The 24,588-nt window shown below is 41.2% G+C and overlaps 1 protein-coding gene and 1 long non-coding RNA gene across 4 annotated transcripts in view; one reads left to right on the top strand and one right to left on the bottom strand.

The window, feature by feature from the left end:
- Positions 1 to 5,127, top strand: part of LOC142599976 (uncharacterized) — a 22,694-nt gene extending 17,567 nt beyond the window's left edge. The window contains exon 4 of the long non-coding RNA XR_012833472.1: positions 5,003 to 5,127. This is a non-coding gene — a long non-coding RNA (uncharacterized LOC142599976). The remainder of the gene's footprint in view (positions 1 to 5,002) is intronic.
- Positions 110 to 24,588, bottom strand: PANX2 (pannexin 2). 3 transcript variants are annotated; one of them, XM_075742724.1, is made up of 5 exons: positions 24,101 to 24,588; positions 23,310 to 23,628; positions 3,887 to 5,338; positions 2,851 to 2,924; positions 1,945 to 2,020 (listed from the first exon to the last, which is right to left on the bottom strand). In XM_075742724.1, the coding sequence occupies exons 2-4, from the start codon at positions 23,533 to 23,535 to the stop codon at positions 2,893 to 2,895; spliced, it is 1,710 nt and encodes a 569-aa protein (XP_075598839.1). In that variant the 5' UTR covers positions 23,536 to 23,628; positions 24,101 to 24,588; the 3' UTR covers positions 1,945 to 2,020; positions 2,851 to 2,892. The 3 variants fall into 3 exon arrangements, 2 of the variants coding, with proteins under 2 accessions (XP_075598831.1, XP_075598839.1); XR_012833471.1 differs by lacking the exons at positions 1,945 to 2,020; positions 2,851 to 2,924; positions 3,887 to 5,338; positions 24,101 to 24,588 and adding exons at positions 12,693 to 12,795; positions 13,232 to 13,364; positions 14,283 to 14,340; positions 16,693 to 16,783 and having other exon boundaries at positions 23,310 to 23,448; XM_075742716.1 differs by lacking the exon at positions 2,851 to 2,924 and having other exon boundaries at positions 110 to 2,020.

The following is a 24,588-nucleotide window of genomic DNA, read 5'->3' as shown; positions in this document are numbered from 1 at the left end:
TGTCCTGTGCCTTGCTGCCTTTTTGGTATTTGCCTGTTCAGGCCAAAAAGGTTGGGCAGAACTGAAGTAACGCAGTGAGGAATGGTGGTTTTATATGTCCCGCCCACTGCTTATAATAAAATCCCACCTGTACGTAACTAAGCTAGGAAGTAGTACACATTAAACTATTCAGAATAATAGGTATTTATTTTCAGTGCTATTTTCATTAAATATTGGTTTCATATATCCATGTCTGAGGTAATAAATTAAAAATAAATTCAAGATTTCAGTCCCATATTTGTGCTGCATATTTTTTCTACCATTATACATAATTTTGAAGCAAACACACATAGTCCATAATTCTGAATGCAGCTAGGAATATTATTTTAACACAGTCACTTTTTGTTTCACTATAATTTTGCTGAGAATGGTTATTGCATGATACACTTTTAATAGATGTTTTAGTTATACTAGAGTTTTCTATTAAATCACACATACCGTAGTTATAGGAAGATGGGCATGAAGATGTGCTTTGAGCCAAGAAAGGCAAATATTGAATCGGAGTGATAGCACATACTGCAGGATTATTGTCTGCCTGCACTAGAGCCCAGATCCAGCAAAGCCATTTCAGTGTGTGCTTAGCTTTAGACATGTGAGTTGTTCAGTGCCATCCATGGCCTTAAATGTTTGCTGAATCAAGGACTAGGCGACTCTGCAGACCTAAATTCATAGACTTCTTTAACCGTGTGTTATTTGAAAACAATTTTGCTGGTTTCATCTTTTGTAAGGTATTATTTTGTAATGACCTTCGTTAAGATTTTTTGTATCAGTGAAGCACCCATGAAAGTTTCTAACCTGGTTCATAAATACACTATGAAAAAATAAGCAGCTACAATGACTCTGTTCTACACATTTTGTTAAAAGCAACACCTGGTTTGAAAAGTTATTAAAGTAATTTTTCCCATGGTAAAATATATTTAAAAAAATAAACTCTTCATTTCATCATCTTCCATCAAACATATAAGCTTGTTAAAGGGCAGTGCATACCTCAGGTATTTTCATTTATAAATGCAAGAGATTGAGTGTATCAATCTTTTTGCACTTAAATGCTGGTGGTAGTAAGGCCCTTTCAGCTAAGTCTCCATCAAGCCCAACATTAGTGAGCTAAAGAAACAAACAAACAAAAATTTTGCTTGCATATAACATTTTCATAATCCTGAATTGAAAAAAAACCCTCTCTGCTTAGAAAAAAACTCTTATTTAACTGCTGCCATTAAGAAAGTATACCTCACGTCCATGTTGTTTTAACTTTAATCAGTGATTCTGAATGCAAAGGATTTAAACACTAAAATTACTGTGGCATGCCATCAGACTCTTAATGTTCGTAAATTGTGCTAATCCCCACTGAAATCAGGAAGCTATAGTTTAGAGCTAGAGCTAATGGTTGTCTTGGCGTTAAAGGTCTAATTCCACCAGATTTTCTTTATTCTAGTTCGCAAATGACTGACAGGGCTCATGATGTGATCCTGAAAAACCGTTTGGTGTTATTACCAAAAGCTGTAGTCTGTGTGAAAACTCTCCATGCTCATGCAGTGAATTGCATCGTTGGGAGGACCATGGCTGGCACTGCAGCGGCCTTGGGCCTGGCCAGGAGGGCACAGCTCTGCAGCCCGGGATCTTCAGTACTCCACCGAGCTCACGATTGCCATTGGTTCATCAAATGTTGCCAACCTTATCTGCTTTGGGGTAGGGATGGAGAGAATTTCCCCAGTGTCAGTCGGGGAGTGAATACCATTGTCCATTACGTTTGAAACGTCCTCCTCGTGATCCTCGTACAGCGTGTTGATGTGCAGCAATGGGTGGGCTGGGTTGCAGTTCAGTGCAGGCGTGGGGTCCGGCTTGACTTGGTTCAAAGTCATACTCGTTGCAGCAGCAGTCGTGGCTATATGGTTGTGGTTACATGTGACAAAAGCCCCAGCAGCAGGCACAGTTCTGCATGTCTCAGATGAGTATAGGATCTCATTTGCAGGATGAGAGGTGTCTAAAAGAAAACAAAACAGCCAGTTAAAAGACAGGTAGTCTTTCACCCTTCCAGTCCATCAGAGAGGAGTGTTCTGAACCAATAAAAACCACTGGCAGTTTTGGCACTGATTTCAGTGGGAGCAGGAGTGGACCCAAACCCGAATTTTCTTGGGACCCTTTCAGAAATCTAACAGGACTGTTTCAAAACAACAGGATTTTAAGCTCAGGGAAATAGGACAAACAACAAATGGGTTTTGTAAATCTTGCTATTTTTTACGCATGCTCATGCTTCCTTATGTGAATGGTGTTTTCGTAAAATGAACAGAAAACAACTCAAAAGTATCTTTTATTCTCCTCTACAGTCTGGCAGGTGTGTTATAAATGTTATGATTTAATGTTTTGACAAACGTTATGAATGTTGAAATCCACAGGAAGGAATACAAAAACACTGATATTTTCAATGGGAAAAAATAGTGGTTACACATTGTAAGCCACTTGCCTTTAGAGAGAACTCAGCAATTTGACATTAACTGATGTCTCTTTCCAGAGAAGTCTACCTTACCTGATGGACTGCAGTGTTGGTGTAACTCAAAAGAAAAGCTGAAAGTTTTTAATGGGAACGGGGAGTAACAGAGCCCCAAAACTACAGTAATTATTTTTTGCCCTTAAAATATTCAAGCACTAATTTAGATGAAGGTAATTGAGATTAGAAAACCCCAGTAGTTTTGAGGAGTTGAAATCAGAGCAGGTGACTGGATAAGGAATGCTGTAGAATAGCTCACATGCACATCGGGGAGTTGGAGGGCTCTAAGGAGCATAAGGATTTGGAAGTGACAGAAACTTTTATACCTCAAATCACTTCTTTGCTGGGCAGTGGGGTGACGGTAGCTGTCAGTCTGTCGAGGCCCAGAGGGAGGTCTTAGCTTGTAATGAGATGAGAGCCATTGCTTTAAGTAAGTACAAATCTTTCTGTAACTTCAAGTGCATAGTGCTTCTTTCTTATCTCAGTAGCTTACAAAAATAAACAAGAAGATAGCTGTCTATCAGTCTATCTACTGATCTATCACTGTTCTTAGCGCTCACGTGGCTTTCCCCATCACTCTAGCACCTAACAATTATTGATATATTTGAAACACTCCTTTGAGGTAAGAAAGGGAGAGGATTTCCAAGACACACACAGGGAACTGAGGCACAGAAAGAGCATAATCTCCTGTGAGGCCACACAAGAAGGGAATGGCAGAATTCCTGAATCCCCAACCAGCACCCACACTTCAGACCATCCATCCTCTCTGGTTCACATGACACAAAGGGCAATTTCAAATGTCTCTTCTGTGAATAACAATATAAATGATCTGAGTTGTGATTTCATAGGTGACAAACACATGCCAACCCCTAGGAACTGGTAAAGAGAATTTTTTCTACAGGCAGCTTTAACTGCCATTAGCACAGTTTCTCACACACTCCTAAGTGGCTGTTGCTAGTCATCTACCATGGCAGCTTCCATATGACTTGAAAATATGGCAGGTTTGAAACGTGCCAGGTGCTGGTGGAGCAGGGAGGGTATCAAGGAGGCCAAACTCTCCTCATTTCCTTGGCAAGGCACGACCACATTTGTAATTGAGAAAATCTGCTTACGTTTGAAAAACTCTCTGCACCAACAGCCTGCAGGCTGTTTTGTACAGCTCCACCTGTAATAATCCTTATCCTCCATATAGCTGCTAAAGAAAGAGAACCCCTATTTCTGAGGCCTGCAAGCCCTAAGATTATTAGCTATCCCAAAATCTAGCAAGGTAGGTCAAACATTTCAGATAAGCTTTGAGTTTCTGAAGATCGCTATGCAAATTATGGTCTATGGAGGTGGTACGGGCATTATGGCATACTGTACCTTTGAGAGAGGAGGTAACGTGTACTACAACATTCTCTTCCTGGTTTAAAAATCCACCCTCTTGGCTTTTTGATGTAGGCATCGAGGGGATGGCTTGAATCTCTGGCTTGGGTTTTTTGCTACTAAGTATATACGGATGAACATCCAAGGAAAAGTGTCGTGTGTGTTTTTTTTCACTGCTTGTGCTTGGGATGGCGTTTGGCTCGGTTTTATGAGCGGACGATTGCTGTGAGGTTTTTGCAGCAGACTCTAACAAAGGAGCTATAAGGCTGTCCGTTGCTGTTTTTCTCCGCACAGGCTTCGGTTTTTCAGGTTTATGGTTTTCAACCTTCATAATGGCTAACTGTTCCTTGAATGGCTGAGGAAGGGGATTGGTAGTTGGGATCCATTTCATCTTCTTCCTTGGTCTCTTAATGATGAGCTGCTCATTAGCATCAATGTCTGCTGGATCAACGCTTGGGTCTATCGTTTGGATCCCTGAATCACGCATGGTTGGAGTGGCATCATGGTTGGACTGGGCCAACGCTGCAAGCAGCTGGCGCACCACGTTGTCATACATCAGATCGCTTTCATTCGTAATAAAATCCAGACGGTTCAATGATTTTATGTGGTCCCGATTTTCATTACAAAACATGGCCAAAATATTGATGTCACAAAACTGGGACTTCTGCCACTGTTTCTTGGTCTTTATTCCAACCTTGTTCAGTTTATCAAATATGAAGTTGGACTTGCGAAATATGAAGAGGTGAATTAAGTTGATGAGGATTATCAAGTTCATGAAGCAGAGGAGAACAATATCTACACCAGCAATAATCCGCTGGAGCTGGACAGATGGCAGTTTACAGTTCACTCTGATGTGCAATTTGGAGCTGCTCGTTTTGTCTGGAGGCTCTCCTAGTGCACACGTAAATTCATTTTGCTTCTGCGTAGCATAGTAGGTGGATAAGTATGTAATTGGTATGATGCTTAAAAAGATGATGAACAAATGCCTCGCAAGATAAAGCTTAGCTAAAAAGTTACTTCGTCCTCTTCTTTCCAGGTATTTCTCAAACAAGTTCTGTTCAGGGCTTTTTTCCTTCTCTGCATTCTCAATGATCTCTCTCTTCTCTCTCTCAGTGATCCCTGGGCCTTTGGACTGAATCTGTTTCTCTATTTTTGGTGCCCGCCCCTCAGCCGCACGGTGGTAGCAGTTATCAATCTCCTGAAGCAAAAAATTAAGCTCTGAAGTCAGTCGAGTGGAGGCCAGAAATTCCCAGCCCAGAGCTGGAATGTACATTATCCCAGCAAAAGCCAGCAGCGCATAAGGTAGGAACTTATGCTCAAACAAGGAGGGCCAGTGGCTGGCATCAACTCCTGGCAAGGCATCTTTTAATTCTGTCCAACAATATCCTCTGGCATACAAGGCTTGATCGCGGGTGAAGTTGTGTGGTGTGTAACAGTATATTGGCTCCTCTGTATAACAGAGAGAAAAGTCACTGCTGTGCATTTAACCTACAAAAGGAGCTCTGGAAAATAAACATTTCAAATGATATCAATTTTATTTTACTGTATCTTTACATTACCTTTAAGCCCTCCATGTCTATGAGACAGCTCAGCCTGCACACATCTTCACAAGCCTCCAGGCAAAACTATTTACCTGGAAGTTTTAGAATGAACCTGAGCTAGAAATGTCAGCAATAAATATGTATTTTGGTTTAAATACCTCTCTGAGAACAATACCCTAAGCAACTGTGACCTAAACTCTGTAAAGCTATAAGACCTGATATCCACTATACAGCAGCTGAGGATGTTATGCGCAAATGCCGAAAGGCTCATTTTGGTGAAATTTAAGGTTCACCCCAGCTAAATATTCTTTTAAATAGAAAGAAGTTAGATATAGCTGAAGGCAATGGTCTGGGGTTTTTGTTTTGTTTTTTTAAATTTTTTTGTTTTTTAACAAAGTCTACTCATTGGATACGGTAGAAAAAATTAAAACCTAAAGACACATAAGCATTTAGTTAACTGTATCCCTCCCAGCTAACACTCTTGCATTAAAGTGTGACTGACCAGGACAAGAATCTGGTGTGTTAACTGTATTTATCACTATGAAAATTTAATTCTACATTTGAATCTGTAATATTGTTTTTTACAAAGCGTGCAATTAAATGGGGAAATCACTGTCATACAGTATTATGGAAGAAACAAATACTGTGGAACAAGAAAGCAATCAGACAAAGTAATGGAAGAAAAGTATAGCAAGGATTATTAAATACACAGATAGTGATGCAATTTTTCTCTCAGGACATGTTTAAGCCACAGGCTGCTGGAGGGTGGAAGGGTTTATCAAAGGAAGTAACAGAATACGCTTGTCTAACACTCCTTCCTAAGCATTTGCTTTTTGCCTTCATCAGAAACAGGATATTGGGCTAAAAGGACTTTTGTCTTACCCAGTAGATAAGTTATGTTCTTACACAATTACATTTTTCTAGCAATACATGAAAGTAAGGGTGAAAAACTTGTGAAAGCTAGAGTAGTATTAACTGCTCAAAGAACAATGACCATTATCAAAACACCCTCTTCAAAGAGGAAGACCATATTTTCATGTGTTGGCAGGCAGAACAAAGGGAATATATTTTACGGTGTTCTGGTGTATCTTTAAAAAACTTCCCAAAATGAGACCCATAGGGAGAAAGCATGTTCTTTTGAGAATTGCTCAAGAACAAGCAGCTTGCTCCAGTTCGGAACACAGTCTACAATTCAGATTGAGAACAGCTGACTGGAACAGAGTGGTGGTACTGTTCTCTTAATAATACAAATCATGAAGGGAAATAATAAAAATTTATGTCATTTGATAACAATAAATATTAAAAATTAATAGGCAGGCAAACCCCCTAATCCTTTTGGCTTAACAGGGGCCTCCTTACTTGACCAACTACTTCTCATATGCAAGCAAATGAAAAGCATTTACTAGTATTTTGGTAAAAAGTTGAAGTGTAAACCTCTCTTGTCACCTACAGAGATCTACATGCTGAGGACTGCACAAAAATTGTTGTGGGTTTTTTTTTTTTTTTAAGTGATTCAGTGAGGATTCTTCTCTATAAATACAACCAATTTAAACAGAGATGATTGATAGAATAAATGATGTTACCCAAGACAGCATGTAAAATGAGTAAGCCTGGCAAATTCTTTAAAGTAACTTTTGAAGACTATTTTAAAATTATCTAACTTCAACCTCAGAGGAGAGCTTAAAGCACTCTTATGTTACACAGCTTCCCATCTAGACTATTTTTGTATATTTACAGCCATGTGTTACAAGAAAAATGCTGTCTCTCTCGGTTTCGGTAATTACATGCCCTCCCTACCCTACCCATGAAGGGATGCATACAAAAAAGTTCAACTCCTACTATCAAAGAGTTACTGCATGATTTTCCAGGAGACAAAGTAGATACCTATGTGAAAATGTTCCCGTGGGGAAAAAAAAGGCAAAGCAGTTTGGTGCATTTCTCATAAGCAGAAATATTCTGAATTGGGTGTCTCAGTAGAATCTGCCAATATGAACCCTAGTTCCCTGTGACATACATGGGTCTCAACACCACGAATACTTGGGAAGACAGCAACGTGTATTTGTACGAATAATCCATAAGGATTATTTTTGGATTCATGCATCTGTTGTTGCTACCAAACAAATTGTGAACAGTTCTCTTCAGTTCTCTTCACTGAGACCTGAAAGCTAAGGTGACTTCTGCCAAAACTGTATATATACAACAACAATCAAATATGTATTTATTTTATAAATTTAAAATGTAAACAATCAAAATGTCTTCTTAACATTTACATTTATGTTGGACAGATCACTTACAGACTAACTCTACTCTCCATCCATTGCCACTGCTTCAGTGAAGAAAGTCTGAAAAGCTTCACAACTCCAGTTTGGACTGAACAGCTTCATTAGATACTAGTTCAAAAATGGGCTGCCCAGCCTAGTAAAGAAACCAAATGCCATTTTATAGGAATTTGTTTGCTTTTCCTCTGTTAAGCATTTTTTAAGCTGCTCCCATTGCCTGGTAAATTGTGAGAGGTCTTGAATTTAGTGGGATAGCTGAGCACCGTGTCCCATTTTTATTCAATGTTTTGTTATTTATTGATGCTAGTCTGATATTTTCTTTGCCTATCTGTTAAATTGACATGATTTTCATTGTATTTCATGTAAACATCAAGACCCTTCAGATGAAATCCTATCCTCAGTGAAGTCAGTGGGATTTCTTATAACTGATTCAAGCAGGGGCAGTGGGGTTACAATGCAGTTTTATTCAAATAGTATCTTCTAGTAGGTTTGAACCATACTCGCCATCAGTGAATGTCACTAATTTTGGTAACGTTACTCCACAGGGGAATTTAGCTTAACCTTCTTAGCACAGGACTTGACTCACAAAGCACAGCATCAACTCATTCATCTAGAAAACTGTCCATACAATGGAAAAGAGAGGAAGACCCTTCCAGACCGTGATTCAAAGCAAAAGACTAATTTAGCCATTGCCTAGAGGAACCTGTCTCTCTAATTCACAACAGGTTCTGAAGCAAGATCTTTCATTTAACCTAGCATTTAACACCAGGAAGATGTTTGATCCCATCGTAGTAGGATATGGACCTGTTTCTGCTCTACTGCAATCTGTGTCAATCAGGAATAAATGAAAAAGAAAAGCTCCATGTCAATAAGTAATCTTGTTTGTTATGAAAAGATGACAGTAACATAGAGCTGGATCTCAACATGCAGATCTGATGAGGGTAGGGGAGTAACAAGTTGTTCTCACACATAAAGCTCACTCTAGCTGTGAGCGCCTGACTTAACACAGTTTCAAGAAGGCACAGCAGGCATATTTTTTTATTTTACAATGTTCTCCTGATAGGTAAGTAGCATTAAAAAAAGGTTGTAGCAGTGTTAAAATCATAGCTCTGTCATTGGAGCATTCAGTATAAAAATATGTATTTGCTTTTAATTTTATATTCATAAATATATACAGTTTCTATTCTTATTTCATCCTGAAAATCCTCAGTTTAGGAACTTTTTCATATAATCACTCCAGCCCCCATGAAATGCAGCTTTTCCCCAAGACTCTGCATTTTAATTGTATATGGTGTAACTGTTCAATTGTGTAGGAAAAGACAAGAGAGTAAGATGCTGTAAAGAAATTTTTTTAAAAGCTTAGGGGACATTATTATTGCTGAGCAGCTTGGTCACCTTCTCAATGTTGTGTAGGCTTAAGACCATGAATATAATCTATTCCTCCACTCTCCTTGATAGCTAAATTCTTGTGAGCCCAGGAGCCAGAAATTCCTACCAAAAAAACCTGGAAAGCAAGGTCATAATTTCCAAAATAATCTTTTGCCTGTTCCAAACAATAATGAAAAAATGGGTCATGGTGGATGTGGATCTGTGATTTGCACACATGTGCATCTACAGCAAAGGCACAAAACCCACTAAGATAACTAACCTGCCATTGTTATTGGTGGCTGGAATACTAAACTGAACTTCTCTGCATTAAATGTGATGGGCTTACTGTGATATTTTTAGTTCTGATGCTCAGAGTAAAATCTCAGTGAGTTCAAAGTCTGAAGGTCTGCCCTTAGGTCCACCTACACAAATGTGTTAACTGCATGCCAGAGTAAGAAGTTCAATACGGTTTCAGAAAAAAAATCACTGAGAGTCCCTAAGAACAAATCCTGTCTTCAGTAATACTTACCTACAGTCACTGTCATTCCCAGGAAATATTCCTTCTGAATAATTTTTAAGAGACTAAATAACCCTGTGTTAATGCTGTCCAGAAATAATTACTACAGTGGAAAAAAAGTCCTTGATGTTAATATATTATAAAGTATATTATACTTTATTGTATACTGACTTGAGTATAAAGATGCATACTAGGAAGCTTAGCTTCCCTTTTTTGATACTATTAGATGATCAGAGGAGCACTACATCAGATAATACATAAATACATTTTATCCTGCTCACTGTGCACATAAGTAGTTTCTAGAAGTCCACAAAAAACAGTCGTCTCATGGATAAGGTATGAGAGATGTCTCACTATATATTTTGGACATGCAAAGAAGATGAAATAATCAACGCAGAGCTACCTAGTCAGTTGTGTGGTATATTTGATTTGGTTATGCCACTTGAAGAATTAAAATCCCTTGACAACTAAATTCTTTCACATGCTCCATTCTGTACCATCTCAACCCATCAGTTTAAGTACTACTTAAATAGAGAAAAATAACTTGCAGGAAGTATTGTGGTACAGAGGGCATACTTTAGGGGAATGATAAAGGGTACGTGGTTGTGAGAAGATTGCCAAGGTAGGGAAAGGGATGAAAGAAGGGGCTATGCTCAAAAAACTCTTTAGAAAGAATCTAAATAGACAGTATGGAAAGGAGTGACAGCAAAGTATGGAAACTAGGAGCTGCTGAGTCCTGCTGCCTGTTAGTAAAGGCTCTGAGAAACGCTTGTGAGTTCCCTGCAGGCACAGGCTCCCACTCGTACTGTTCCCACCGCAATGTCAGCCACGGCCTTTCCATGGCTCCCCAAACTCCACATACTTCAGCATATCTTCAGCTGCCCTCTTCAAGAGGTCCTGAATTCAACACCATTTTTCAGGTTGTAAGTGCTAGGCAAGAAAATACGTTAGACAAATAAATCTCCTGCTTAATTTCACGCAAGAGACACAGTACTGTAAGTTCTGAAATTCCTCTGGTGAGGGGCTGAGGTGCTGAGGTTCTGATGTTTGGCGTTGGAACCCCTGTGAAACTTCCCACTGCAAAAATGAATCCCAGATCTGGAAATGAAGTTACCAATGGAAAAATCTGGTAACTGCTGTCTAAACCATTCCCTGAAGTTATATCCCAATGGAGAATCACAGAAATGCTGGAAGGAACATCAGAAGTTACCAAGTCCCACGTCCTCCTCAAATTAGGGTCAGGACTGAGTTCAGACCAGCTTGATTGGGGCTTTGTCCAATCTGAAAACCTCCAATGACAGAGACTACACAAACCACCTGTGCAACCTGCTCCCATACCTGACTGTCCTTAAGGTGAACTTTCTTTTTCTTTAGGTAATGTCCAGTAAGAACAGCTGATTCACAAAGGAGTAATTTTTTTCACTTTTGAGACATGGCCATTTACAAAAGTGAACACAATGGCCAGTTGCACTAGGAACACATTAGGTAAAATATGGCTAGAAGGCTACCATTGCAATACAAGTGGGTAGAGCTCAGGTCTCAGCACTGCATCTCATTCAAAGGAAGATATCAACAGCACAGTTCACCAAGGAGGCTGTCTGTGTGCACGCACACAAGCACACATGTGTATTTGCCCATCTATTAAAAAAAAAAACCTTGCAAAAAATGTGAGCTGGTGTACAGTACGGAGAAATGACACTGCCAAGAAGACATAGTGAAGTTGGTAGATATGTATCCTTCTCCATTACCTTTGCAAAGTTAAGTTTTTACAAGTCTTCCTGGGAAAGTGAGTGAATTGCATCTAACACAAATGTTCACTTGCCCCTTCAAAATGAAGATCACAATGCCAATCTCTTAGTATTCAACACTGTAAAAAATTAGACCTGCTCCTAAAAAGACTTAAGTGACTTCATGCATTGGGCAGTTCCTTTGAAGCCAATGAGATTACTCACAGTGCATAAAATTTGGCATGTGCATCTCTCTGAAGAACTGATGCTGGAGGGGGGTCAATTTCAAGCTTCTCAAATATTGTTATGAGTAAAAGTTATTTAAATATGGAAAACACATTTACAATGCTTCTGGTAGACATTAAAAAGTAAAAAAGGAAAATATTAGGAATAAACAGTATATGCCCCTATATAAAAGGAAAAATAACTTTTCACACCTACAGTATTCCCAGTGAAATCAAGTATATTCACCCAAAGCAAACTATAAACCATAATAATAAATGGCCTATGTCTCCTGTGACCTCCAGCTTTTAGAATTTACTCTGGAAAAAGAAATCACACCTCATTAATTTTCCAACTGAATCGCATGATTTCAGCATTCTAGTGCAGTAATTCAGTAACGCAGAAGGAATAGCACAATTTTCTAACAGTCGACAGGAAAAAAAAAAAAAGAAAAAAAAGGAACTCAGTTTTCAGAAAATATAATTAAAAGATGAAAATTCTTGTGCTTGCTAGAAGAAGACAAAGGTAAATATGTGTCTTGTGCAAACAATTCTTTGAGGATCTAGAAGTAAATATTCAGCCTGACCACCACGGCCCTACATTGGGTGTAGGCAGCAGAAGTGGTGCTTAGGTGCTGCCGAAGAGGCTGGATCTCCCAGATTCTAGACAAGTGGCTAAGCCCTCATGCTGGAGACCTGAGTTAAGTATCAGGTAAGTATATTCATGTCTACTTACTGAGTTAAATATACTACAGACTCACCCTGGGCCTACTGCTTCCTAGCAATTGGCTTTCTGCCCTCTTGAAGAGGGCTGCAAAGTAATTCTCATGCTGGTGCCCAACCTGCCTATGAAGAAAAGCTGGCATTCCAGTAAAGTTCTCTGAAGCACTCCTCGTTAAGGTCCTCTCCACTTAAAGGAGAAATTCAGTGTTTAGGTAGAATCTCTGAATCTCCTTGCCCATCAGATGCCAGAACACAAGTTTCTAACAGCCAAGATAAATGACAAACTCTCTGAGTTCAGCAATAAATGCCAGTATTTGACAGAGGTAGTCCTTATCATACTGGTCTCCTTACGTTGTGTCACGTACGTGTAAGCAATCAGACATACATGCCTCATTCACCTTGGGTACTAAAAGGATTGCACAAGAAAGCAGGTAGCAAACTGTTTATTTTGAGAAACAGAAATAATTTATTTAGTAGTTTTTCAGCAATTTTTAAACGGAAAAGAAGAAATGTCCTGGATCCTCTTCTCTCTGGAAAAAAAAAGAACAAAAACCATTCATGTTACTGAGGTTGAAAACGTAGTCTAAGGAATCATATCATTATCTAAACAGTATACAGGTTTTCCATCTCAGTCACACAGTCCACAAGGAATATGTAACTCTCTACTTTGAATGTGATTTTAACAAATGCTGGCTAATCCTCAAATTAATTCACAGCCAAAGGAAAAACTCCCTTAATTTAACTGGTTTATTTCAACTACTTTATTTAAAGGGTATTTAAAGGTTAGAGATTAGTACAGCATGAGGATGGATTCCTGAAATTACTTTTGTGTATCAACTGTAACTCATACAGTCCTATTTAACTCACTGAGTTTACTCAAACAAATAAGAAAACATTTACCAAACTAAGCCTTAACTTAGCAAGCTAATTATTACTTTTATCAAAACAAAAAGACAATACCTTTACCTTTCTTAGGGAATATTCTTTCCAAATCTGAATATAGGTTCCATGCCCATGAAGTCTTCCTAAGGTACAAATTTCTCCATGATCAACAAGGTAAGGTATAGCCTTTTTTGCCCACTCTCTGAAACCACTTGTCCTGTTTAAGAAGAAAATCTTGAAAAGAAAGTCCCTAAAGAAATGAGACAGGAAACCACTGCTGCTAGTAAGTTTTACTGGCCTATACTCTACAAGGATTAGTCTAATGGGTGAGATGTAGATAAGCAGTTTCAAAGACTGATAGGTAATGGGTACCCCACAGGGGTAACTGCAATGAAACGGCAGCAGCAGGTGTCCCCGCATTTACAATTTGGGTCTTTTTTTCCCTGCAGGACTGCTGCTTGAACTGCATGTATTTTGGATCTGCATCATCAATAAATTACTAGTGCATTTTCCTAGTGTATACATAAATTTACAGAACTATATTCCCTGTATGTAATAAACATTGGCTCTTCTAAAATCAGCTGGTATGCTGAGTTCACTTACCAGCAATCTGAGGCTTAAAGACTCGTAACGCCTGCCCAGGTTATTCAGGAGAGAAAGATACCTACTCCTACTTGGTTGACATGTTGAAGTCTGTTGGAGAAGATTATTCCAGAAATGGCAACTGTTATGCAGGAGGTGCAGAAACACCTAAATGAAATCCCTTACGCTGTTCCCATAGAGGAATGTTTCCTCAATAATGCGCTATTATCCACCATGTGATGGCCATGCAGTATGGTGGTAACGTCATTGGAAAGAGAGCTTATTTATAGTGCCTGTACTGTTGAACATCACTAGGAGCATTTTTTCCTGTGCTCAAGAGAGCTCTGTGAGACCACAGAAAACACCTGGAAGGAAATTAAAATGCTTGTATTTGTACATAGAGGTATGTTTCTGTATTATAATGGTGCTTTGTATTATGTTAAGATTTGAGGGAAGGTTAGCTCTGAATTTAAAAGAATGTATTAATCAAAGTATAATTAAGGAAATTCAGCCATGCGGATGGTCCTACAAAAGCAATTTGTGTAATACTTACTTCTAAATTTAGTGCTTACATGAGGAGATGAGTGGAATTTTGGTGATGTATAGGTCTTCTGCACAGGAGAAGTGATGTGTGAAAATAAATGTTTTATGTTTTCCAAAGATAAAAAAATTATTTTTGGGTAATTAAAAAATTCCCCTTTAGAGATGGAACCCCAAAGCAACTACGCAAGCACCCAGACACTATGATAATGTGGACTAGAGTAACACCTAAAGTAAACTGCAAGGACATGTAAATGCCAAAGTGAAATGAATGATGAAAATCCAGTGAAACTGATGATGCACAGACAAGGGTGGCTCCTTAAGTCAAGAGTTAAGCACAAAATAGAAGCACAGGAAGCAATGGGAAACAGCAGGTTTGTTCTAGTGCATTATTGTTATTTAATGACTAGAAATAAAAAAGATGGCTCGTATTAAGTACCTCTTGGCATAAACACTGTACCCAGAAAACTTCATATTGAAAGAGAAGAAAAATGCCAATAGTTAGCTCATTAGGTAGTTATGTTATTTTAATAACATAGGATTTCAGAGGCAGAGATGGCCAGTCTACTGCTTTTTGGAAAACTGGTTCCTCCATGCGCAGAGAAATGGGGTTTGTAAAGTATCAGAAGTGTTCTGATCTATTACAACAGAGCCAGGAGAATCAGCCTCCCACGGCTCCAGGGGCTCTGCCATTTCCAGTCTGGAGGTCTCGGGCACTCCTGAACAAGTCATGAATCCCACAGAAGACAAGGCACCTCAGTCTCAAAATGGTGAAATAATTACTTCAGCATATAACTAAATTGCTCTAGGAATAGCCACTGAGCGCTAAGCTGCAAAAAAACCACACCACGCACCTCAGCACCTGGCTGCATCACTGCTCTGGTAACTTAGGCTCTGCACAACAGGCATGGTGCCAGTAGAGAAAAGCAAACAAATCCCCAAACCTTGCTATTAGAATGAACTGTTGTATTTCCCAGTTCAAATGCAAAAGTATGTAATACAGGCCTGGGACAAAATCCCTGGTGATGGAAATATCTGCACTGATTTCTGTGTTTTTCTTAGAATAAATCCTGTATCATGGGAAACAAAGGAAACCTCTACAAGAATCATGCCAGTCTACTGTGAAATTATTCAGCTTTTGTAATTAAGTATCCCTGCTGAAGGTGCCCACTGCAGTAATTTTTAATGCTAACAAAAGCTAAGGAACTCACTGATGATGTGGATTCTTCTTGAAGAGCTTTACAGTTCTAAGAAACCACACAAGCTTAGATTTCTTCTAGACCATGGATTTATATCCAGTTTAGGGAGAAAAAAAAGCTTCAAAATACTTCAGGGTAGCTTTGAAAAACAGTCTTGACCTTACAATTATCTATTCGTAAGGTTTCCTTTTGACTAAGATGAATGAATGAAGTAGTTCTTAAAGAAAAATATTTGTGACCATCTGTTTAAATTGTTGAAGTTACCTGAAAGCATGTACTAAGCTAAATCTCATCTACATTTTGGACCTCTTCACATACATGACACTTAGGAAGATGAAGGGTTTAATAGTACAAAGAGGGTCATGAAATTTCATATGAAAAAAGATGATGTATATGTGTCAATGAAGTTTAAGAAATGGAACTCATGAAAGAAAAAATCTGTAGCTGCTAGGAACTGCAGGAATGATTACATGTGAGGCTCATGCATTTCCTCAAGATTACCTTTCTATTTAACATTTGACTGTATAACTTCAAATCTTTAAATGACCAAAACTCACAGAAAACCAACACGTGTATCTTGTGAACAGCTCATGTTTGTGTGTCAATTGCCCTTACCCTTTGGGAAAAATTCCATCAGCAGTGCAAACAGCCAGCGGCTGAACTGCAGCCAGCCTGTGGTTGCTTGTATTATTTCAGTTCTTTTTAAAAACACATGATTAGAAAGCACTGAAACACAAGTGGTACTGAGACACTCCTTAAATTCTCTTATCACAGCTGATACCACCTCAGAACCAATTTCTGCACTGATGTCGTCACATACATAAACCAATCTGGCCCTGTGCTCTTAGCACTAACAATAATCACTTGGAAAAATGTCATCTTCACTTTCTTAATGTATGTGGCTTTATGTGCAATTAAAGAGAAAAAATGGAAAAGAATCTCAAAAGCCGTCTAATAAGATAAGTCATGTAAGTGAGTATGTGTAAATATGCTGCCCACAACTTGAAACAGAAATAAAAATTAGAAAAGTTGACCACAAGTACAAAATAAAACTCCACCTTATAATAGAGAAATCCTCAACATATACTATTTCAAACATACTGCAGGGTGAAATGCGTAAAAAGACATTGAACTCACGCATATACTGTACTACACAGTGAAGTAAGCATTGTTTATGCAAAATGGTTACAAATCAGAAAATAAAACATAAAAACTTGAACTGACCCTTCAGTCATTTAACTTACTGTCTCCTTCCATTACTTCCTCATGAGAATTTTCTAGCAGAAGGGTGGTAGAGGGCTGAGCTACGTAACTGCTAAGAGACATAGAAATACAGTATTTATGAGCAACTTTTTGTTATTTTGTAGGCACTGTTTTATAAACCTAGCAAGAAAATCAATGCCAAAGCTTGGCTTTTGACTAAAGTATAAAAATCAGCTGGATGACTGTTTTGCTTTACTTTAATAAAAAGTATTAGTATTTAACAGCTTCTGAGGGAAAAGCAAACATGAGTGCAATACAGAAAGAATAATTCACTGTGAACAGAAAGTCTGAGGCACTACACAAGAGGGATATGACTTAGCAACCCCTGTAATTGACCACATCAGTCCTAAAGCTTTTGAAAGTTTGGAAATCAAAATATTTCAATATCGTGAAGATAACAAGAAACAGCAACGCATCCTCCTTTGGGCCCACTACTCTCTGGTCCCTCACACAGAGAGCCTCCCAAAGACATGACTGACAGCGTTGCTTCAGAACACAGCACAACACTGAAACGGAATATTTAAACCACTTAGTAAAAACATTAAATGACACAAACAAATTAAGCATCACATCATGAAAGCCAGGCATCTCTTCATCTACTAGATTGTACAACAGTGTCTTGGAAGTTCAGCAAATACCATGAGATGTTTCACTACAGAAAGCTGCCACTCGCCACCAGTAGCATCGTTGCTGTTCATGGAGGACAGAATACAGCACTTGCTGGTGAAGACCAGTATTAAGTACTCAACAGCATCCTACTCATGGCTGTGGTACTAGTTCCATGGTAAAAACAGGGAAGGTAAAGGCAAGGATGAAAACCATATGGAACACCAAAGCCACTTCAAACTGATAATGAATGTTACAGTCTAGTAATACTCTGCATTCTGTGCATTTTAGCAAGGAAGTGAAAATGGAAAGGCATTGTATTAAAAGACCAATCCCTTTTTATCTAGGTCCGTACCTCCCCAGACTGGCCATGCCTTGATAGGAGATACTGAAACACCATCACTAAAAACAACTGCTGAACACTGACACAGACTGTGGCTGGACTGGAACTATGTATAGTAGAGTCTTACCTACTAACATTTAGAGTTTAGTGTTTTACTGTTTTTTTCATTAAATATTCATCTGAGACTAGTCTGCTTCAACACGAAAACATTTCAAATATTTTTTAAAATAGATAGATAGATAAATAAATAAATAAAAAAGAACCCCAAACCTTTTATTGTGGGAAAGGGAACAATCCAGCAGGCTCCAACACAGATAAAATGGAAGGACAAAAGTGATAACCTATACTTACAGGCTTACAATTTACTTCTCCACCATCGAGAACCTGGGATAGTCACCTATTCCTGCACTGGGCCAGTGCAGTATTACCAACTCTGAGCTCTCTGTTCACATTGGTTGTATTTCATTTCTACTTTGCACAGGAACAACTAATTGCTCAAGCTGCTAGGGAATGAAAAGTCAGGCTTCTGGATCTTCAGGTATGAGAAAACTCTTAAAGAGTCAAACACAAGCACGGACCTTTGCAAAGCACTGCATATACATTTGCACAAGTGCTCCAGCAGATGCCTAAGAATATATAGGGTATAATGGGGGTTATGTCACTGTTCCGACAGAAATTCAAAGACATGCATATTTAAATAAAAAAATTAATTGCTATATTTAAAGCAGTAATTTCCAAATGAAAACAGAGCAAACCAAGGTAAGTTCCCTCGGGACTACCAACTGTGCACATTGTTATTCTCAACAAGAACACTGCTATGGGAAAAGTTTCTCTTAGCCTATGCTGCCTTCTGTAGGCACCTTCACCAGGGCTGAGAGTCCTGTGACTCCAGAAAACCAATTCCACTTAAATACAGACCCATCCACGGGGTAAGAGAAACACACCTCCAAAACTTTCCTTATTACCTTCAAGGTCAACATACACTGGCCCCTGAATTCAGGATGTCCTGGGCTGATATGAAGTCTGGCCATGGGTGACTTTTAGAACGGGAAACTTCTCTTGTGGGTACTCATGTGGGCTGTCTTTGTGTGGGGTAGCTGACTATTGCTCCTAAATGACTTTATGACGATCTCATGCCCAGTATAAATATGGCACATGGATTTATTCTCATTAACTTTCTAGGGACGTCCTTTCTGGAATCACACTGGTTTGCTTGAAAAACATTAAAGGAGAATTGGGAGACTCAGAAATGACAAGGTAAGAGGGTAGCTGACAGACTTTCTTTACTCTTACGAAAGAAAATTTAGGAAGTGCAAAGAAAGGCTGTATGCATTTCTTTGCAGATGGGCCAGTGCAAGAATTGGACCTTACTTCAGCCATCAGAGTGAAGTCCTGTCCCCACTGAAGTCAATAGTCAAACTCTTACTGACTCCTTCACAGCCTGAATTTAACTCTCAGGAGTACATGCTAGCAGTGTGTATGCCCTACACTGTCCCTCTGCAGAGAGCTCAATTTCGCCCAAAATGCACTGCCATCCAGTAGTGAAGTTTGGACACAAAATTTTATCACCCAATAAATTTTGGTTAGGTTACAGATTCACTTCTAGGGCAAAACTGAACCAACATTGATAGCCTTTTCTTTTTTTTTTTTTCCCCATTGAGTCAGACTGTAAGGATACCGTAAGCACCGGGGGGGCTGCATAACAAGGAGTGTGGCCAGCAGGTTGAGGGAGGTGATTCAGCCCCTCTACTCTACTCTCCCTACCTGGAGTACTGCGTCCAGCTCTGGGGGACCCCCAACACAAGAAAGACATGGAGCTGTTGGAGCGAGTCCAGAGGAGGACACAAAGATGATCAGAGGGCTGGAGCACCTCTCCTATGAGGACAGGCTGAGAGAGCTGGGGTTGTTCTGCCTGGAGAAGAGAAGGCTCTGGAAAAACCTTACAGCAGCATTCCAGTACCTAAACGGGGCCTACAGGAAAGCTGGAGAGGGACTGTTTACAAGGCCATGGAGTGATAGGACAAGGGGTAATCGGTTCAAGCTGAAGGAAGGTAGATTTAGGGTAGATTTAGATTAGATATAAGGAAGAAATTCTTCACGGTGAGAGTGGTGAGGCACTGGAACAGGTTGCCCAGAGAAGTTGTGGATGCCCCATCCCTGGAAGTGTTCAAGACCAGGTTGGATGGGGCTTTGGGCAACGTGGTCTAGTGGAGGGTGTCCCTGCCCATCGCAAGGGGGTTGCACTAGTTGATCTTCAAAGGTCCCTTCCAATCCAAACCATTCCATGATTCTATGATACAGGTAATAGAACAGCCCAATACCTAATTTAAAGCCTTTTCTAACACATTAAGTTCAGCTGGATTGTGATTTATTCAGAAAATCAGCATAGTATTTGCTAAACAATTAATTAGGTCTTGCCTTTTACACTACTAAAAGAGAAATCTGTGACGTAATTTCTCAAAAATGAAGTAAGGAGCAGAACACTCCAATACAAGGACAAAGAAATCGCTTACATGAATAGCAAATGCATTAACCTAAACAACGACTTTGCACCTGGCACTAAAACAACACAATTAACTAAATAACTTTATCGTCACCCACTAGCAAACTACAGTATACAATATATTACACTACAGATACAATGGTTTTTACAGTTGCTAATTATAATCTTTTAAATAAATAACACACTTTGTCCTGTGTTGGGCACGGGGCTGAACTCTGCTTTCATACGTGCTTCACCACAGCTTCTGTCCCCAGAAGGCGCAGTGCTGCCCTGGGACGCCCAGGCTTCCTGCGACGATGGGGTCCCTCCTGCGCACCCCAGGGCAGGACATCCCCGCTGCTCGGCCAGGCCGCTCTCACTACACTTGCACTGGACTGTACAGTTGCTCTTGACTATGCTTTAAGCTACGCTTGATCCCACACACATAAATTCAAAGATAGATGAGAGAAGTACATAGCGTTTTATCTCCTCTATGCACTAATCATGCAGACTTTTCCAATCCAGAGCAAAAAAATGTTGTGAGAAATCACTGCTTTTTATCACTACACTTTTATATCTCGAGTGCACACACCACTGTTTCAAGAGCTCTACCAACACTGATTAAATAAGACACGATAGACCCATGAAAAGGGGGTTGTTGTCAGTTTAGTGGCATGATGGTAGCTTTCCATGGCTTGCACTGGATACAATTAACAGAATGTGGAATAACGATAAGGATCAGTTTTTATTTCCCATTCTGAAGCTGTAACTGATGCACACAAGGGCTCAAAGCAAAGTTTGGGAAGCTGCTACGATAGTCACAACCAAGAGGGCAGCAGGAACCTTATTCAATTTTGTCACCAAGGTTTGAATTTTCAAAATTGCACACAGGGAGCAGTATCCCGAGCAAGCAAATGAAGATAGATTTTTTTTTTTTTAAATATCAATGGCAGTGCATGGATGAAACATAACGTAAACTGCAGAACCAGTAACAAGCATGTATCCAGCTGGACTACTGTTATTACCACCGTCAGTGTCTCCAGACAAGCTTGACTTAGCAAAGAATCTGAGTACATACTGTTTTGTTAAAAGAGTAACACCTGATTCAGGTTACATTAAAATTAATAGGAGTTTTGCTCTTGAACTCTGTGGAAGCAGAATGGAATCCTCTAATCCTGGGCTGTTCAACTCCACTCCCAAGAAGGAATCTATTTAGTTTCATCAGACCTTCATAGGGTTTCTATTATATTCTCTTATATCTTTAATTTTTTCCTTCTTATCATATTATTTTTCTAACTGCAGGCCATCTGAACAAACACATGACATCGTAAGACAGAAGAGTGTTGTCCCACATTTTTCCAAAGACATAAGGGTGTTTTCTGTGTTGCCTTGTAAGCTTTGTCCTGGCAGGACACAGTAGGTTATTGCTCTATATCTTACTGGGTAAATGAGCATACATGGTCCGTAAGCAGACACAAATGATACTGCTTTTGGTATTTCTGAAAAACAAATTTGGAAACACAACCACCAGCCTAGAAAATAGTCTTTCACAGCGTAAAATAAACTTAAATGCAGAAATTAAGTAGATCCCCTCTCTTCCACATACTTGTGTGGACCACAGTTTAGCCTTGCAGAAGGACATCCACTGTATTAATCTGAATCTCTTAGACTTGAAGCTTCCTCCACAGTCTGCAGTCTCGGAGGATTTGTTCCTACAGAACAAGTTACTGCTGTCTGCACAAGCAGTGAGTCATCAAAGGACTTCTGCTAGGAAACTCGCACAATGTACATGTGAAGGGGCATGACCTTTCCTGCACTCAAGGTTATCTTTAGGCCTATGGAGGTTCAAACCTATACATCACAAACAGTATGAAGGCACATATATAAGTATGCACTCTTGTGAGCTTCTGTAGAATTGGCTTTTTATTAGTTTACTTCTCTACAAACCAAATAGAGGAAGGGATCCCGAAAGTTTTGCATTCTACAGAGTATCACCAAAGGTGACCTTGAATCCTGCCTTTCAGTCGCTATGAAGAGACAGTTTTCAGATGTTCAGCAAGCTCTGGATGCCCTGAAAAGATGGTCTCTTTGAGATGCCTCTGGATGGCCATCCAAAACGTGAGGCTCTTACCATTAACTGCGGTTGAAGATCTTGAGCTATATAACTGTATGTTTAAAAAATGAGGTAGACTGAAAAAGCTTTAACTATAATTAAGAAAAATCTCAAGACTCCATTTGCAAGCAGTTATTCTTCTAGGTAATTTATCTCATAATGAAAACAGGTATTAAGGATATGTAAGTGCTGAAAGTCAATCCCAAAGCAGCGTGCAAAGCAAGAGCCTGATTCTGGTATGTCTAGACTGATTGAATACAGCCAATTTCCACCACCCTCATGAGCTACAAGCCAGGTCAGTCCTGTATATTAAAGCGCTAATAATTTCATGTAAATCTTCAGTACAGAGCAGTCATGCACTGGCAGCTACACTCATCAAGCCTATACTTCAGCAAGTGAAACAATGTTCACATATGCGCTAATGGCCCGAAAGGTGTCATAACAGTTTACTGGGTCAGTAATTTTCAAGGCTCATCAAAACTTGACCTTCCTAGACTGGAAGGACTCCGCAGTGGTAGCGATGGGCAATCAAACCTGGCTTTTTAAATTGTTACTGGCTGCATGCAAGATGTAGGCCCTCAACAGAAACAGACATTGGTGATTTTGACTAGCACAATATGATGAAGCACAGAGTGCAACGTGTCTCCATATATTGTATCAGTCTCCCCAAACGCATCAGCCGCTCCCTAGCAGGCCAGTTAAATGCTCATGTTGTAGATACCTGAATTAACGTCAAGACAAATGCTTGAAGTCAGCCAGGGTCCAGCTCAGGACCTGTCCAGATCCACCTCAAGGCGCATAAAACCGCATCCTGTGCCACCCACACCAGCTCTCAGCTAGAGGTTTCCACCTCCCGGCGCCGTCGCTGCCCGCAGGCCAACGGCCCGAGGCGCGCTGGTGGCCGTCAGGGAGCGGCCGCCGCCGCGACGCCGCTGCCCCGCCCGCCGAGGCGCGAAGGCGAGGGGCGGCGGCTGCCCCCTCAGCGCTGACGGCCCCGCCCGCCCCGCCCGCTGAGGGCCTCCCACCGCCCTTACCGGCGAAGTTCTTGGTGAAGACGAGGGTGACGAGGAGGATGGGGATGAGGACGGTGCCGATGGTGACCACGCGGTCGAAGGGCAGCTCCAGCTTCAGCTGGAGGAGCAGAGCCGCCAGCGCGCCCGCCTTGTCATCCTGCTGCCCGGGCAGGATGAGCTCCTTCAGCTTCTCGCCCGCCAGCAGCGCGGTGGCCATGTCGGGGTGGTTATCGATGATGTGTTGCATAAGCGGTGGCGGCGGGCGGCCTCACGCCGCCGGGCCTCCCCGGGGACGGGCGGCGCGCTGCGGCGGGCTGGCTGCGGGCGGCGCCCGCCCGGCCTGCGGGGACAACACCGACAGTGGTAACGGCGGGGCCGCGGCCGGGCTCCTCTGCCGCAGCGGCACCATGTTCGGGCCGGCGGGACGCTGCCGCTACCCCCGGCCTCCCGCCGGGCCCTGCGCGCTGCTCCCCCGCCGACAGCCCCGCGGGGGCATCCCCCTCGCCCACCCCCGCGCCCTGGGGAGAGCGGTGCAAACGGGCCGGAATTAACGATGCAGCCGGGCAACCGCAAGTCCAGCAGCAGTGCAGCGGCAGCTGTGCAGTACAAGGCAGCCTCCCTCTCCCCAGAGCCGTGCAGGGAAATGTCACGAGAGGCGGGCAACGAAAGGAACTGCCCGGTGACAGCTATGCAATTACACGCTACCTCCGCTTTGCAATTCATGCCGTACAATAGCGGCGAAGCAGCCATGCAACAAGACAGATTGTAGCTGCCTCTCTTAAAGCGCTGCAGACAAGGAAGAGGGCATTTACCTGGCAACTTCGGTTCCCTCCGTTCCCAGGGAATGGTGAGCAAAACCGATGACTTGTAAATAACAGTGGAAGCCGCAAATAAACTTACACTGGACCTTCCTGCCGGAAAAAGGTCCCTGCACCTCCACAAGTAATAAAATCGCTCCGGATTCGGAGCGGGAGGCGAAGGATGTGTTGATGCTTGTTATTGCGCTTGCATGGAAATGCCCGCCTGCACCAAGCAGCTGTAACGTGCAGAGCAATTCAAGAAGGGGCTTGCAGCAGCCGCGGGGAGGAGGCGAGAGCAGCACCGGAATGAATTGCGGGAACGCAGAGGTCCTTTAAGGTTTTAAAGCGAACAGCTGGAGCCTGCTGAGCTGGGAGCAGCCGCAGCAGGGCGGCCGCAGGCAGCCGGTACAACACATGCGAGGCTGCAGCGTGCAACACGTTGCGGCGGCGGCCCCGGGCGGCGGCGGCCGCGTCCCTGCAGGAGCCACCGCGCGCCGGCA

Source organism: Balearica regulorum, chromosome 1 (genome assembly GCF_011004875.1).
Source record: "Balearica regulorum gibbericeps isolate bBalReg1 chromosome 1, bBalReg1.pri, whole genome shotgun sequence".
Lineage (NCBI taxonomy): Eukaryota > Metazoa > Chordata > Aves > Gruiformes > Gruidae > Balearica > Balearica regulorum.
This window is presented reverse-complemented; position numbering and strand designations above follow the sequence as displayed.